Consider the following 17,351-nt stretch of genomic DNA (forward strand, 5'->3'; position numbering starts at 1 on the left):
AAGTACAAAATAGAGCTAATAAGAATATCTGTAAAACATTCCTTATCTTCAAAGATTCTCCCAATACATTCCTTCCTTAATCCCAAACAATCACAAATGACAGCAAACTCCACAAATACGCTTACAATTTAAGAATGAGCATCCCAAATGAGATCATGATTCAAAAACCTCTTTGATGGAAGAAGACAAACACCCCTCTACTTCGAACAACATGAAGAAAATGTGCCCAAATTTCTCTTGCTTTCACACAATGGAGCAATAAATGATCTGTTGATTCACCATCTTTGTAGCACAAACAACACACACTTGGACCACAAAAACCTCTCCTCATAAGTTGATCCAAAGTTAGAATTTTCCTCCACATTGTCGCCCAAACGAAGAATGAGACTCTCGAAGAAACTTGAGGGCCTTAGATAACAACATGGGGAAATGCAAGAGATTGGCTTCACTAGCTGGTGGTAGAAAATTCGAATTGTGAACAACCCATTCATTCTTCCAACCCAAAGCCTTCCATCCTCCCTTCCGAAGTCCCTCAAATGTGATGCGAGAGAGTAATCATATTAGGTAATTTAGTATTGGTAAGATTTTATATAAAGATAGTTGGCATGTAAAACAACTTAAAATTTACATTCATTTGTTTTAAAATTTTATATACATAAAAGTATAATCAAACTTAAAGAAGAAGAATAAGATGATTAACTAAAACAATTAGTTTTAGAGTTGTGATGGAGTGACCTCAAGCTTGGACCTCATATCTCACATCTTGACATGAAAGTGGATAGAAATCATTGATGTTTTTCACTCGTATCTTGAGGAAAGCATCTATGGTTCCATACACTTTCACATTAGGGTGTGCGATGTGAAGTCCAATCTTAAAGTCACTTCAACATTATTCTTATTTTTATTGTTAACAGCATTTTTCAACAAAAGAAAAACATTTATAATCATTAGATGACAATATGAAATTACACTTAAACAAAAGTACTAATAATGGAGGAAGTATTTATTTAAGGGAAACAATGACACATTATTGATATATAGATAAACAAAAGCATATATATTCAAATACTTTTAAATTATAATCATATAAAATTTGGGTTTCGGGCAAATCGGATTGGCCGATATCTATGTCTGAATTTGAGTGGGCATTTTATTTTTTTTTGTCCGAACATGAGGCCCAATCCAAGCTAACTATGCCAAGACCGTTCCCAAGGTCGGGTTCAACCAGCGGGTTCGGGTTTTACCCGCCCAAGTTGCAGCATTTGCTTGAAGTGTAGCATGCACTGCCAGGTTTCTTCGTCTAAAACTGTTGGCTTGTTACGGATAAACCTCTCTCGTCTTTGGGGGCAAAACATTCAAACAAAAGATGCAAGCAACAACTACGGCTATTTCGCTAACGTGCGCACTTTTTCCATGTCAAGGTCTCCATTAATACGCCTAACACAAGCTTCTCTGTCTCTTCTTTCTTTCACCACTATTATTTTATTTTTTTTAAAAGAAATTACTGTACTGTAAAATCTATCTGACTCCTGAGATTTCCTTTTAATGATCCCAACAGGCACTCGTGGTTCTCTTATATCATCAACTCATCGCCAGCGATGGAGAAAACCGAAGGTCTCTCTCTCTCTGTTTCTTTATCCATTTTTATCTCTTTTCCTTCCTATTTGTGTTTGATGGAGAATAAATTGTTGAAATTTAGAATATTTTGTGATTCTGAGACTTGAAATTCAACTGTGTGCTTGCTTCCTTTAAGGAATTAGGGTTTCTCATCAACATAGACCCTAAAACCCTAGCAACACATTGATGCCATGTTCATGGGATCATTAAATTTCAATATCCCTGCCACGTATCACTATTTCCAGTACTGACCCATATATTTTAGATGTGGCCTTGTTGGATCCACACACCAAAAATCACTTGTCTACTAGTTGGAGTTTTTGCATTTTTTAATCATAGAGTTCATGTAGGATTAAAAAAAAAAAAACCAAGGGCTAGAAATCACCAATGAGGCTGATTTTTGTTTTTTTTTTTTTTAGGTCCACCAAGGGATGGACTAAATGCTCACAAGTCTGTAGCTCAAAAGATTATCCTACATTTGCATATTCTGGGGTGTAGGGTCTTCAAATCAAAACAAACATTCACGTTTGGATTCCATACAGCGGCCATTGAATCCCAAATTTTGCTATGTTAGGTCATCCTTTTGATTGGTGACAACTTGTAATTTGCACGGTAATTTATTCATTTTAATCGATGAATCATCAAAATCATTTTGAATGGCATGCATTATGGGTTGTAGCCAATCAAAGAGGCAACATAATATTTGGATGGTTTGATCGATGACATGTGGACCATCTACAGTGAAGGATCCTGATGATTGTATCTATTGTTCCCAACGATGTCACGTACCAATCATGTCTTTTTATTTTTTTAATTTTCTTTTCTAAGAAGGAAATAAACAACTAATAGCTGAAAGAAAAATATTTGCATAAAATTAGAGAATTTGTTCATTATGTGTCGATGTGTCTGACATGTTGGTACAATGTATTGTACATCATGGCATATTCTTTGAGAATCAAGTGCCATTATTATATAGATCTTCTTGTTACAGCCTTATATGCTGATCGAGACTGAAAACGAGGATAATTTAACATTTCTCTGGTTCTCTCTTGAAATGCCACCAATAGTAGAAGCTAGATTATGTGATCAACAATGACCCTTCTTCTGTTACTACATTTACAGAAACCTTCATATATTCTCTTTGTTTCAATGTTTCAAAAAAGTCTCCTATCTTAGTAGTTATGTTCATGGCAGGCATGTCGAACTCTCATTACTGCACAGTTTCAGTTGAAGCCTCCTCCATACCCATTGGTAAGATCTTATGTGCTTCTTATCTCTAATTATTAAAATCATGGGAGAAATCAATGTTGAGTCTTTTGTTATTCTTAGACACAATCATGGTTTAAAATATCGTATCGATTGAATGTTTCGGTTAATGAAAAAACCGATACGGTATGGGCCGATACATTTGATGCAAACTGATACATTCCAATACATACCCGATACATTCCCAAAACATTCAAGGTTTTGTTTAGGTCTTGGCCGATACCAATACATAACGACTGATACATTCTGATATTTTAAACCATGGGCACAATGAAGTGATTTCTACTATGCTTCTTCCCCCCCTCTAAAGCTTTTATTTTTTTTGTGTCAGAATTCTTTAGAGCCACATATGAGCCTCGAAACACTGGAATACCATTGGGGAAAGCACCACAGAGGTTATGTTGAGAACCTAAATAAGCAGATACTAGGAACTGAACTGGATGGAATGACACTGGAAGATACTCTAATCGTTACATACAACAGGGGCGATCCTCTTCCAGCATTCAACAATGCTGCTCAGGTTTGCTCATCCTTACCCTTGTTGTTGTTGTCCAGATCTTTCACTTGGCTTTGTCCTCCACTTTTGAAAAAAAATGAAATGCTAGCATCTTCATTATAACCATGTCAAATTGGAAACTAATGGTTTCAATCAAGAACCTTTTAATGATTGGGGACACTAATGATAAAGCAGATAGACCTGCATATTATGACATTCTTGGGTCCTTTCTTTTTGTTGGGGAGGGTATCCTTATTCCTTAATTATTTTTCTTCTTAATAAAAATTCTCTTTGGCCTCGTATCAATATCCTTGATGTGGAAATAATTATCTTGCCAATAGCTATACAATTCAAACAGATATAGAAATGTTCATGAATTGGGATATCTTAGGGCCGATTTGATCTGGGAAAGTTTTTGTTTAACTTAGGATCTGATGGTATTGATTGCTCCATATAATGTGTGGTGTATTTTTTCTGTATTTGCTCTTTGCTTTCTGAATGTTCCACTCTAGGGTATCCTCATATTTAGTAATGGTCATCTTTATTTGTTGGCAGATCTGGAATCATGATTTTTTTTGGGAATCCATGAAACCAAGTGGAGGTGGAATGCCATCTGGAGAACTTCTAGAACTAATTGAAAGAGATTTTGGTTCTTATGAAGGATTCATGAGGGAGTTCAAGATAGCTGCATCAACACAGTTCGGTTCTGGTTGGGCCTGGCTTGCGTGTGAGTGGTTTACGTCAATTTTGTTTGTTTTTTTAAAGGTTGTCCACATTCACGTAATCGACCATTTTGTTTTGAAATGGAAAGTATTTCATTTTTTTTTCTTTTCCAGATAAGGCGAATAGACTTGATGTGGGAAATGCTGTAAATCCGTGTCCGTCAGAAGAGGATAAAAAGCTTGTCATGGTGAAGAGTCCTAATGCTGTGAACCCCCTTGTTTGGGATTACTCAGTAAGTATATAATTGACCAATCTTTCTCAGTTCATCATGTTTGTGTCCATGCTTTTGAGGAATATGGTACCCAGATCGTACAAAATTTTCCACAGTACTATTTCTGCAAGACCCAACAAGGATACCATATAGAACGATTTTTTTCTTAATGGCTTAGATAGTTAGATATACCCTTTAATATTTGATTCTTAAAAATATGTTAAGAAAAATGTAAAAATGTTTGACACTAAAGATAATAAAATGATATAGTTTTGCAACACAAATGGGTTTTTTATGCATGATCTTCTCATCATAGAAATCATCCTTACAAAAATGAGCAAATTCTGAAACTTTTGACCTTCTGCAAAGTTGATTGGAAGATGAAACAATCTGGACTGTCTATTTCACAATAATCTTTGGGTCAATATTTGTTAGGAACTTGGCATTCAACTATTTTTGAATTGGTGCTTACAAATCCATGAATGGAAAAACCATATGCCAATACCTCTACCCATTTTGGGGTAATATTAAATGTTTTCTTAGAGCACTAAGTTATACATTATGCGAAAGACATCATTTCAATCATGTTGATCAACTCTTAACTCAATCTTAGTTGATTCGAACTTTCTTTGCCGGCTCCCTATACCATGTGTCCATGTCCACACTCAAATCTCATGAAACCTCCCAAGTTGCAAAGGATTAATTCTAATATGACTTTTCCGAGTTCAATAAGTTCTATTTACTCAGTGAATCAACTTGATTTGATTTGCTTTGAGAACCAAATCCAAACTGTTATTTAGCAAGAATTCCCCTGAATCCACTTTAACTGCAATGGTCTGGTTTTTTAAACTCCTAAAAGACTTTCTTTAAAAAAAAAATGAGATTAGAGCATTTCATTGATTCAGCCTAGTAAAACTTGATGACCAATATACTTATATGATCTGAATATTTCTTTAGTTGTATCTTGCATAGAAATCTCATACACAACTTTTGATTTGTTGCAGCCACTCCTAACCATCGATATCTGGGAGGTACTCAATCATACACTACCTGCTCAAAACTTCAGATAGAAAAATAAAATTTTAAATTTTATGCTTATTTTCTGCAACATTTCAAAAAAAAAAACAAAAACGCAAATCACTAACCCTTTATTGGAATTTGATTTGTTCTGGACAGCATGCCTACTACCTAGACTATCAGGTGAGTCTCTATTGAATTTTGCTTGCACTGTTTTATGACATATCGGGGTGTTGGACCCACCCCTTGATGGGTCCCAAAAATGAGATCTACTACGTCAAAGGCCCATCAATTGGTGTTGACCTTCTTCGATGCAGACAGCTTAAGTTTCATTTATCTTTTTTACAAATCACTTTTTTCTCTTTCCAACAGAACCGTCGGGTTGATTACATTTCAATGTTTATGGAGAACCTCATATCGTGGGATGCAGTTAGTTCAAGACTCGAGATGGCGAAGGCACGAGTAGTCGAGCGTGAAAGAGAAGAAGAGAGGAGAAAAGAAGAGGAAGAAAAAATGGATGAGATTGAAGCTGTAGAAATGTACTTGGATAGCGAAAGTGAAGATTCAGAGGCTGAATGACGAAGTTATGGATTGATAAGTAAGAGCAAAAGATTTGTTTTGTAACCATGATAGTTCTTAGGAGAATGTGATATATATGCAATTTTGTTGTGTTTCTCTTAATATATCCTTGGAATTAGGGTTCTACATTGCCAATTTAGAGATATTGGTTAAGGCCTGAGCCAACCTCACAAATGTTGATTTAACTTAAAAGCAATATAACCAACCCAATTATCAATTACAGCCACAAACATATAGCATCTGACTCCAATGATGGACTTGGGATCCTAACTTGCCTCGTATCTGGAGATGTCATGTGTCACCTCTCTTTTAGGACTTGTTGATTTATCCCCCACAACAGATATTATGCTCGATTCAAATGGTCAATAAAATGATTAGATAACATGAATTTTATTGAATGATTATTCAACCGTTGAACCAAATTAACTATTCTGTCTCTTAACATAATTAAAATGCTAAAACTTGAAAAAATTTGTATAGTAAAATATGGTTTTCATAAATGATGTACAATTGGATTGGACCAATTTGCATAAATATAGGTAATAAAAGTTCTCTTTTATTTTCAAAATTTGAATATTAAAGAATATTCCTAATATAGAAATCATACTCTTCTTTCGAAACTAGGGCACAACTGTCCCTTTTTATTTAGAGTGCGGATCGTGTGCACCCAAGGTGGAGGATTGAAGCCCTCCCACACCCCAATACACTCTACAATCCAATGAAATTTTTAAAAAGAGATACTTTAGGCATTAATTCCTTGGATTATGGCTTATGTGGAGTGGCGTGCATTGAGGTGTGGGAGGAGGGTTTCAATCCTCGAGTTTGGGTGCATACGATTTGGACTTTTTTTATTTATTTATTTTTATTTTGAAACTGAGGTATCTAGGCCTCTTAGAGTAACGGACTAATCCTAAAGGCTCCCCAACATGCATTAGGACAAATCCCTGAGGGTGGGCCCTAAGAGAGGATTCGATCTCAAAAACCAAGGGCTCATTGGTTGTGTAAAATTAAAATGTTTCTTGATTCTATTTGAAAATTTAAATTTCATTATTAAGATTCTTTGTGAAGTAGAAGGACATAATTTTAAAACCTAATGAGGTATCTCAAATATTAATTAAATAATTAAGGAGGACAATTTCCACCAGGGCCACCAAACATAATTGCATGGCCCTTTACAGCCCCTAAATACCCTTTATACCAAACATCATAACAATTAGGGCAATCTATATATTTTTCCAAGTAATATTCATGAGGATTTACTTGATAATCAGTTAAATTAATAATTTGCATAGTGTGAAAGTAACAAGCTTCCCAGTGTTTGTTTGGATAATGTCCATTTCCCATTGGTGCACTAAGTGTGTGAGGATTTCCTTTTACTGATCCTCCCCAAGCAACATAAGAAGCTCCTCCATCTAATTTTGGAAACAACGTCTTTGGCCAATAGCCGATGTTGTTATCGTCATCCATTGTCAACCACCAATTTCCAGTATTCGCATCCTGCCCATAACATAGCCTCTTTACAAAATTAATATTTAAATAGAAATATTAGGTTTACCCCCTTGACCAGAAGTCAAGGTTGTTTTTTTTTTTCTTGATGTTTTAACACTGAAATTTTTGATCTAGTAATTTAAATATTTAAATAGTATTTTGAAAAAACAATAATAATCAAAATTTCATTGTTAAATCATTAAGAAAATGCAACGTTGACTTACGGGTCAAGTGGGTAAGTCTAATCTTGAATTTTAATTTTATAGGAGAGTGTTTCTAAAATACCCTAATTAAATTGTTCATGAGTATGATATTTAAAAGAATGTTTTCAAATAGTTTTCGTAAAGAGTTGTGATAATATGACTTGCTTGATTGCATACTCAATCGACTCCCTCATGTGGACAAGTTTGGGAATTGTAGATTTGTATGCCTCGGAATACATGATTGCACTTCCCCATAAAAAAGTGTATCCCGAAGGATCCATGTACCTTGAGGCGTACAAATCTACAGTTCTTGAACTTGTCCACATCAGGGTGTCGATTGAGTATGCCACTTGGCAAGTCATATTATCACAACTCTTTCATAAATGATTTGTATAATAAAATATAAAGTTATCTTTCCTCTTGATCTCAATCTCTCCTCTCTCACCTTCTAAGAATATCCTTAATTTTATTGCCTTTTCAACTTTACATGTTACTTTTCCTCTTTTTTATTAGAATCGATGACTACCCCACGTGACACACTCAATTGACTCTCTTGACGTGACAAGTTTGGGAACTGTAGATTTGTATGCCTCAGGATACACGATTCCTTTGAGATACACTTTTAAAAAAAAAATGGGAAAGTGAATTCGTGTATCCTAAGGCATACAAATCTATGGTCTTGAACTTGTCATATCAAGAGAGTCGATTGATTGTGCTACGTAAGGTAGTAAGATTATCACGACTCTTTTTAATAATATCCTTTCAACTTTATTATTTTTTCTCTTTTCCTTTTCTTTTTTAATAATACCTTTTCAACTTTATTTTTTCCTGTTTTACCCCTTTTTGACATGAGCAAACTCTAGTATGTATATACTAAATAATCTTTTGCAAGGGGGTAAAAAAAGATTTGATATAGAGATTTTTGAATATTTTACAATTAATCATGTTACCTGAAACACAAGAGGATATATAGAGTATTGATCCCCTTTATATGTAGATGTTGGGGATAAAACTTCACCCAAAACATGATCTCTGCTAACTTGTATGTAGCTCGGGCAAAGAACATTGAAGCAACCATCACCATCTCCCTGTATAAAAGCAAAAAAATAAATAAATATTAAGTAATATTAGACTTTATTAAAAGTTTAAAATCAATAATGTAGAGTGAGTGTATGATTTATAACAAGTAATCTTACCGTCGTCCAATATGTAAATAATCGAGTGAGAGTATCGCCGAATAACATTGGAGATACCTGTTAAACACGGCATATTAAAATGTTACAAACAAGCTATATATGTTTGAGGGACTTGCAATGTGGAAGTAACGTTATATAAATCGATAAAATTTAAGAGAAATTTTATTAAAGGATTTCACCATCCATCCAAATTGTATACTAGTGCCACCATTTTCAATCCACATTTGAGCTGAACTAGCTTGATCGGGTTCTACTGTCACATTATATAAATCGATGCAAGCAGAGACACCCAAATATAATAGATTGTCAATATCCTTCGACCTAAGAATGGCTTGCTGCATCAAAATATATTTGAAAAATTAGACAATTGTGTTATTTAGTAAAAAAAAATTCATGCATTTGAGACTTATGTTTCGAGGCATTGGCCAACCGATTATTTTGCTTCACGTCTCGATTCTTACGACTTACATGTACACCAGGAGCATTCGGCGTTTGTGGATTAATATTGTTAGAAGATGACTTAGAGTAAGATTTTGCTCTTGTTAGATCTTCTTTTTGAGTCCTCCGAATTGGGACCGTTCCATGTGGGCAACCTATACTATTTATTTTAGTCCTCTGATGCTTTTCTTTCGAAAGAGTTCGATCTCTCAATTGTTTTGGGCGAGAAGTTGGCGATGTCTACAAAGAAATGAGATCAACGTTATTGTTAAGTAAACATAGGAAAACGAATTATGAAAAACAATATGCGGCAAATTACAAACCTGGATTTTATGATTCTTTAGCAAATGATGATCCAATGCTGGTTGATTGTTGATGTCGATACAATCGAATATGCCTCCTTTGGTCTACCACAATAATAAAAACAATTTAGCGAGCCCCATGAATTTTACCACATGGATGACTCGATATCTGGCATGGATGAGACATGTCACGAAACCGAGTTTTAAAACCATGTGCATAGGTTAAATTTACCATAGAGGTTGAAGAGCTTGAAAATGAATAATTTTGAGAAGAAAAATCTAAAACGATTTTTGGGGAAAATGAAACGATGGGATTTTAGGTAGAAAAATATAGGATTTTCTATAAAAGTCTAATACTAGGTTGAAAATAAAATTGAGTAGATAAATAATAATAATAATAAAAACCATGAAAGTCGATAGCTTGAAGATGACTTGTTTTGGGGGGTTTTTCCAAGAAATTGAAGATGAGGACATTTGGGTATATTTTTAATTAGCCATTAAGAAGACTGAGGTCAAGGGAGGAAGATCATCAGTTTCAAGAGGAGGGGTATCCATAATATTCACCAAAAGATCGGGGGGTATGTCTAAATCACCACATAAAAACTAGCTAATCTGGGGATCATCCTTATGATTAGCCACTACTAAATACATCTCAAGTTTAGTTCATAATGAAAATTTTGGGGTTGGGGGAAAAAATTAGCAAAGTTAAATTTTGGAAGGAAAAAACACGACAAAGTCAAAAAAAAAAAAAAAAAATTAAAGAAAATTTAAAAAGAAAAAAATTGAGAGCATACATAATTAATATAAATATATATTAAGCTAAAGGGTTAGCCTAGTGGCAATCCGAGCTTTGAAAAACTCCTTAGGAAGAGTAGGTCAAGGTTGAAATCCCAAGAAACTGTGAATTCTTTCGAGCCACCTTCCAAAGGTTTGGTTGACCGTCGACTCAACCAATGGCATGTAGGACTTGCCGAGGTGATGGTGTGTGTGACCGTGGGATTTGTCTCAACCTTCAGATACCCAAGATACACTATGTGAAAACTAAAAATTTTGACAAGAAAATTCGATGGGCAAAAGCCCACAAATTTTAGAAACCGAATTTTGATGCTCATGGGCGTTGAAATTTTTTATGTTCCCAATTCGATGGCTTAGGACCATCAAATTTCTCCCTTCCTCCATTAATTTGACGGTTTTGATTTATCAAAAAAAAAAAAAAATTAAAAAATATTAAACATAGTGTAAAATTCTGTATCAGGCAAACTACAAAATTTCATATTTATTTTCATATTAAACATATCAGTACCTCAACTGTCTTGATGGGAGGTTTATTAAGAATCTTGAGTTGCCTTTCCAACTCCAAATCTTCTTCTTTTGAGATGGAGTAACTCATCATCTCTCCTTGGGTTCCAAAGTGGCTCAAACTCGAAGACAATACTACCAACAATAACCAAATGATGGAAGCCATCGACTTAAAATTTTGATTGTATTTTACACTCTGACACAACTCTCTCTATATATATATACTAAAAGCACCAAAGTTACCATCGACCTGTCTCATAAGTTACTATTTCGAAATTTACGTGCTAAGCTAATGATTCGTTTTGCTCAGACCTTAAAGAGATATTGGGATATAAAAGGAATTTTTGTCGAACAAAAGAGTAGTATGAAACAATTCTCTTTTTTATAACAGGAAGATTAATCGATGGATATATAGAAAAGAAGATTGTTAGAAAAAGGATTACTTTTGTGGAGCGAAAGAGTCGTAGGAAACAATTCTCTCTTATTTTGCCATTCTTCAAATGTTACATTTAAATTTAAACTTTTGAACCATTTTTTGTAAAAAAAAATTAGTGCAACCTTTATCACACAAATCTGATTTTTATAAAATTAGTATAATTGAAAAGATCATCTTGTTGATACTTGATACTTTTAAAATAAGATCAATATTGAGTATTTTTAACATATATTTAAAATAAGGGAAATGCTAGTCTCACGGAGGAGGGCGTGGTCGTTACATCCTCCCACAATTCTACATGGTGAAATTATCTTTTACCCTTAAAATAAATTATAAATAAATGAAAAAATAAATTTTATATCTATATATTATTAACTATGTTTTATTAAATATATCTTTATGCATATAATATTATATTTATACACTTTATTATTTTTAGGGTATTATAATCTTGCCCCTCTCACCTAATTTGGACATCCTTCTACTTTTTCATAATATTTGAGACGACCCCTTATGATTTGTAGTTGTTAACATTGCCCCCTTTGAACCATATTTACATTAGTTAATTCAAAAAATTCATTAAAAAAAAGAGAAATTTTTAGGGGATATATAATTAATGTTTTGAATTTTTTACTAAAAACCATCATCTTCAACCTCTTCAAAAATCCTATCTTCTTTTTGAGATTTGAATGTTCATAAAAGTAAAAAAATTAGGTTGAAGGGCAAAAATGTTATCATATTTTACGATTAATTGATGAATCATGGGTCCATCTTTCAAAGAGTTTTGTTTTCTAAATTTTTTTAAGAATTTTGTGACTATGCTTTGACCTTGTTCATCCCCCTACCCATGCATAAAACAATTTTTTTTCTTTTATAAAAAAATATATATATATTTAGATGATTTAGGCAATCCTCTACATTTTGTCAATATTCGAGATGTCCCTATACTTTCAAACTGATAACATGGTCTATTTAACACTATTCTTCTTTTCTAACTAACAAAAAATAACCTAAATACCCTCATTGTCAACTTATAAGTAAACAAAAATCTTTAAAAAATTCTTCCTAGAGCAAGTCATTTTCATGCTATTCAACATCTATTGTAAACTAATTTTAACCTCATCTTCAATCCATGTTTTTGAACCTTTATTAAAAATTCCATTATTTTCTATTTTCTTTAGGTTTGAAGGTTAAAGTAGAATTATTTTAGAAGGTCGAAGAGTATGAGTTTTGGTTTCAGGTTTAAGACAAGGGCATTGAAGTTCTTTTTCATTATCGTATTAAAGAAGAGCTAGGTTAAGGAGGCAAGTAGTTGTTTTCGTGAACATTTGAGATACTCGGTATTTTTAAACTGATGACATTGCTCTCTTGATTTGGGTCTTTCTTATAGGCTAAGGATAAATAACCTAAATGTCATTTTCTTTCTTCAACCGCTAACAAAAAGTCATTCAATTTTCTCCCTAAACCAATCAACGTTCAACTCTTCAACCTTATGGGCCAATTAATTACAGTTTGCCCCCACTGGAATAAAATCCTGGATCCGTCCCTAATACATGTAAGTTTTTTTCTTTCTTTTCTTTTCTCTTCTCCAACACCTTTGTGCTTTTTATATCAAATTTTTTCTTTCTTACTAAGTATTTGTGTTTCACACCCTCTATATTACCTTTATATGTTGGATAAGGGATGACTATTTTACTGGAAAGATATCCTATTTTATATAGAACTGGATAAAGCTTGAACATTTGTAAGAGTTTCAAACCATCTGAATTTTAGAAAATCCATATTTCAATAACTTCTTAATCATCTTTTTCGAATTTCTTCATTGGCAGTGGCAGAGCATTACATGCAAGCGGTTTGCAAGGTTCCATTACTTGTGTCATTTCTCTTTTGACCAAATTATATGAGCTGTGAGTAAATCTTCATTGTATCATATTTTTTAATTGTTTAATTTGTATGAGGGTTTGCTCTTTTTTGGTGATCTTTGGTTAAGCAATCCACCATTAATCAATCTTTATATTCTTCTCAATTGCAAATCAAATAAAAACAAAGATTAATTACCAAAATTCTAACTACTTTCATCACTTTTATTTTAATCACTCTACGAGAAAGAACTCACTCTAAACTACCAAAAAAAAAAAAAAAACTCAAGTCTCCAACTTAGATTTGTTGGCTTTACCTGGTTCACTTTGTTTAGTTAAGAATAAAATATGATATTAGATCATGTTTCTTCCCATTAATTCCCTATATGTCTGAAATTGTTTTTTCATAAATATTTAATACTAGTATTAATTCCAACCAACTCTAACCAAACTAATAGAATAAAATCAGGATTTTATCTTCTCCCAATTATTTGGATTGGAAATACCATCCTCTTCCTCCATTAAATTATAATTTAAAAAAACCCATAAAGAACTAATCATATACTAAGAAAAAAGGAGAAGAAAACAAAATAAGGTAAATCATTGATTTTATTTTATTTATTTATTTAGGCAAATTTACCAAAACATGCACCACATTTCGACTATTTACCAAAACAATAAACTATAGCAATTAATTCCGTAAATGGTAATTTACTGTTTTCGAAATTAATATTTTTTACCAAAACGCTAAAAACAGTAAAATGCAAAAATCTTTTTACTGAAAATACCAATTTTTATTTTTTAACTGAAATTACGAAAAAAATCATTTCCTCTTTCATATTTCTGTTTGGTGTCGTTTGTATTGGGTTAGATTTGAGAAGATGGAATAGACGAAGTGCAGATTTTTGTTAGTGTTGGGAAGATTAAAAAATGAGAAAGATTTAGTCGGATTTTGATTTATTTTTAAGGTTAAAATGGTAAATACATATATAAAACAAAAAGGGTATTTTCGATAAAAAAATTTTACATTTTACTATTTTTACCGTTTTGGTAAAAAATATTAATTCCAAAAACAGTAAATTATCATTTTGAATTAATTGCTATAGTTTACCGTTTTAGTAATTAATTATGAAAACTGTACCGTTTTGATAAATTTCTCTATTTATTATTTTCATATAATGGGTTGACTCGACTCGTTGGGAGATTTGAGTTGGTGGAGTTTTTTAATTTAAAACATCATGAGAGAATAACATCGGGAGGTATTGAATTTTAAAAACTATGGTATTTAATTTTGGGTTTTGTCAAGGCACACGTTAAATTGCATTAACTATAACTTGGAAATGAGCATTTGAGAGTAAAAAATAATAATTTTTTTTGCAAGGAAAATCATTTTTTACCCATATTTAATGCCCATCCAAACAAACCCCAAGTGTTGAAACTGTTCTCTACCTACCCTCAAATTAAATGGTTAAAAAGGGCTTAAATAACCATAGTTAAACACCTTTCTCAGTTCATTTTTAACCATTTCACTCACATGAAACCACTTTCCTTTTATGTGTCTTCTTGACACTTTTTATTCTCTTTTTTATAGAAAGATACAAGTAAGGAAAGAAAAGATTCGCTGGGTTCCTTCTTGCAAAGTCAGAATTTCGCATTTGTCATTTTCTGTTATGAAGATATTGGACACATTGGGCAATGTAGTTTTATAACCAAGATAAGCAAAACTCCACACAGCTGCACATCTATGCAGCAAAATAAGGAAGATAGACACCAATGTTTAGTTTAGAAAAAACGAGAAGCTAATGTACACCAAATTTGTCCTATAAATTGATTCAAATTCTATTAACCAAACAACAAAAGTGATTTACAAAAAAAATATACGATTTATGGTTCTTGAACTTGTTTTGATGGGATTGGAAGTTTAGGAATGGGCTGATTTTATAAGATCAAAAAAAAAAAAAAAAAGACTATGGTGTGCCTATAACACTACCCTTTTTGGTTCTTTATTCACTTAGTCAGATCTTTTGAAATAACATATTTTGTATTATTCATTGTAGGTTGCGATCATGTCTAATTTCACCTTACGATTAGATGAATCCCTTGGTCATGATCATAAAGATTTAGATCTAGGGACTCTACTTTCAATTTTAGGTGGTGTTTTAGCGATTTTAGCTATTGGATTAGGGGTACTTTGGAGATGTTTTCAAAGAGCTCAACCACCACCAGTTGTAGAGCCTACGGAGTTGCAACTTTTTCAATCTAATCCTACTGAAGATGCAACTGTTGGAATCAATCCAACAGTAGTATGGGAGGGGATCCCAATTTTTATTTTTCAAGCAATAGATAATGGTGAACTCTCATATGGTGCACTAGAGTGTGGCATATGTTTAGAAGATTTTCTCGATGGAGAGAGATTGATGAAGCTTCCTTCGTGCCAGCATATATTCCATGTGGACTGTATGGATTCGTGTAGGGCTCGGGAGACTACCTGTCCACTCTGTCGACAATTGATTGCCCCTATAGTTGATAGTGTATTTTGATTTGGCTTGTGTTATTATTTTCTTGTACATTTTATTTGTAAGTTAATGATAAAAATTGACGGTCCATGATTTTTCCACCTGTAAACCACCTTTGAGTTGGAAGTTTTATAATGGGCTGAATTTTTGTGAGGATAAAGGTTGTCACCTGATTTGAACCCTATTGGTTCAGTGCAAATGACCAACACTGACAGCTGAGGGAGCGGGTTCTCCGTATTAATTAATTTGTTCCTTTAGTTTCCTATAGTGCAGTTGGACGATTGAAACTTTGGAAGTTTAATGACCTTTTATTTTCGAAGTCACAGATCAGGCTTAAAAAGGACCTTTCCCACTTTTTTTTTAAATTTTTTTAATTTTTTAATTTAATCCAAATTTGATCATTACAGGAAACTAAAAAAACAAAGAACTACAGAGGATCCACTCCCAACATTTGATAATATATGCTATTGTGTCTGTGTGCTTAGCTAGTTTGCTTTTCCCTTTCATTTGAGTTGTTGTCTCTTTGATTGAGATGATTGGGAAGAGCGAGAAATGAGAAAGTAAAGATAGTAATTAGTAAATATCACTACTACAAGAAAGACAAAATATGATGATATGTGAGGACATCTTTTCCTAAATATAAGATGGGTTTTTTTTAATCAACGTCATTATAGTTTAATGTTAAATATGTCAAATTTTCTTTGAAACTGTTATTTTTTATATAACAAATATGACAATATTTCATTAAACCATCACCGATTTAAATAAACAGTCTTGAAGTATAAAAAAATTTGGGAAAATTATTTTGAACATAAGATTTTTGGGGAAAATCTTGATAATGAAACCATTAATATTAATTAAATTATTATTGTTTCCCTTTGTGATCTCTATCACGGTAATACAAAATTTAAAATATCATCATCTTAGAAATAAATCAGCCTAATCAAAATGAATGTAGGTTATCTGACTATGATCCGACTGGTTTCATTAGTTTCCAGTTTAAACATCGATCCTAACCAGCTAATTAAGTTTAGATGATTGGAAATAATAGTTTGGAAGCAACCTTAAAAAAAAAAAAAGAGAATGAAGAGTAGCAACTGTTCTCCGGGGCATGTTGAATCGACGTTTTATTTAAACATTATTTGTCCCATTTCAATATAAATAGCGAATGCAAACGAATTCTACAACACATTCTCAGGATACAACAAAACTCAACCCCTCTATTATTTCTCAGTGTTTGTGCACTAAGTGGAAGAAATTCAAACATTACGAATATATGCCCAAAGTAGAAGAGGGGAAATTAGTTTGAAAACAAAAGAGAATTTTGTAATTTTCGGTGCCAAAAAATTGAATTATAAATCCGATTTTATAAAGTGAAGATGGTTGTTAATTAGGACAACACCATGATTGTTGCTTCAATAATCACGATAGTTCCAAGGTTGGGATTCTCAAAACAATCTGTTCTTTTCCAGACTTCCCTTTTCAAATTCAAGAGTCGAGAAACTAGCAGGCTGAGCAGCTTAAGTCTTTCTCAACAGCCCTTGGGCAAGATCCGAACAATCTGATTGAACGCTGCTTCACTCCTTGTGAAACGTATTAGATACGGAACTAACTACTGGACTTGTGACATGGACTGAACTGAATGAATGAACACTTTGCCCCGTTCATCTAATGTTTTTCTTAGGTGGTCACACTCATCTCGAAT

At 32.9% G+C, this 17,351-nt stretch overlaps 2 protein-coding genes and 1 long non-coding RNA gene across 4 annotated transcripts; 2 read left to right on the forward strand and 1 right to left on the reverse strand.

The window, feature by feature from the left end:
* Positions 1 to 1,261: 1,261 nt before the first annotated feature.
* On the forward strand, positions 1,262 to 6,035 carry LOC147408193 (superoxide dismutase [Fe], chloroplastic-like). Of its 2 annotated transcripts, XM_086437083.1 has the most exons (9): positions 1,262 to 1,421; positions 1,559 to 1,614; positions 2,812 to 2,868; positions 3,215 to 3,403; positions 3,935 to 4,106; positions 4,216 to 4,334; positions 5,318 to 5,344; positions 5,490 to 5,513; positions 5,703 to 6,035. In XM_086437083.1, exons 1-9 carry the CDS (start codon positions 1,367 to 1,369, stop codon positions 5,907 to 5,909), a joined length of 906 nt encoding a protein of 301 aa, XP_086293209.1. In that variant the 5' UTR covers positions 1,262 to 1,366; the 3' UTR covers positions 5,910 to 6,035. The 2 variants fall into 2 exon arrangements, with proteins under 2 accessions (XP_086293209.1, XP_086293210.1); XM_086437084.1 differs by lacking the exons at positions 1,262 to 1,421; positions 1,559 to 1,614 and adding an exon at positions 2,083 to 2,229.
* Positions 6,036 to 6,921: 886 nt separating this feature from the next.
* Positions 6,922 to 11,028, reverse strand: LOC147408194 (protein neprosin-like). Its single transcript, XM_086437082.1, has 7 exons — positions 10,840 to 11,028; positions 9,558 to 9,641; positions 9,265 to 9,474; positions 8,976 to 9,131; positions 8,797 to 8,853; positions 8,551 to 8,688; positions 6,922 to 7,406 (listed from the first exon to the last, which is right to left on the reverse strand). The coding sequence occupies exons 1-7, from the start codon at positions 10,999 to 11,001 to the stop codon at positions 7,032 to 7,034; spliced, it is 1,182 nt and encodes a 393-aa protein (XP_086293208.1). The 5' UTR covers positions 11,002 to 11,028; the 3' UTR covers positions 6,922 to 7,031.
* Positions 11,029 to 12,925: 1,897 nt separating this feature from the next.
* LOC147408195 (uncharacterized) lies at positions 12,926 to 15,734 on the forward strand. Its single transcript, XR_015177007.1, has 3 exons — positions 12,926 to 13,015; positions 13,101 to 13,178; positions 15,188 to 15,734. It is a non-coding gene; the product is annotated as an uncharacterized LOC147408195 (long non-coding RNA).
* The last annotated feature ends 1,617 nt before the right edge of the window (positions 15,735 to 17,351 follow it).

This window comes from Akebia trifoliata, chromosome 3 (genome assembly GCF_017979445.1).
Source record: "Akebia trifoliata isolate Shusen 1 chromosome 3, ASM1797944v1, whole genome shotgun sequence".
Taxonomy (NCBI): Eukaryota; Viridiplantae; Streptophyta; class Magnoliopsida; order Ranunculales; family Lardizabalaceae; genus Akebia; species Akebia trifoliata.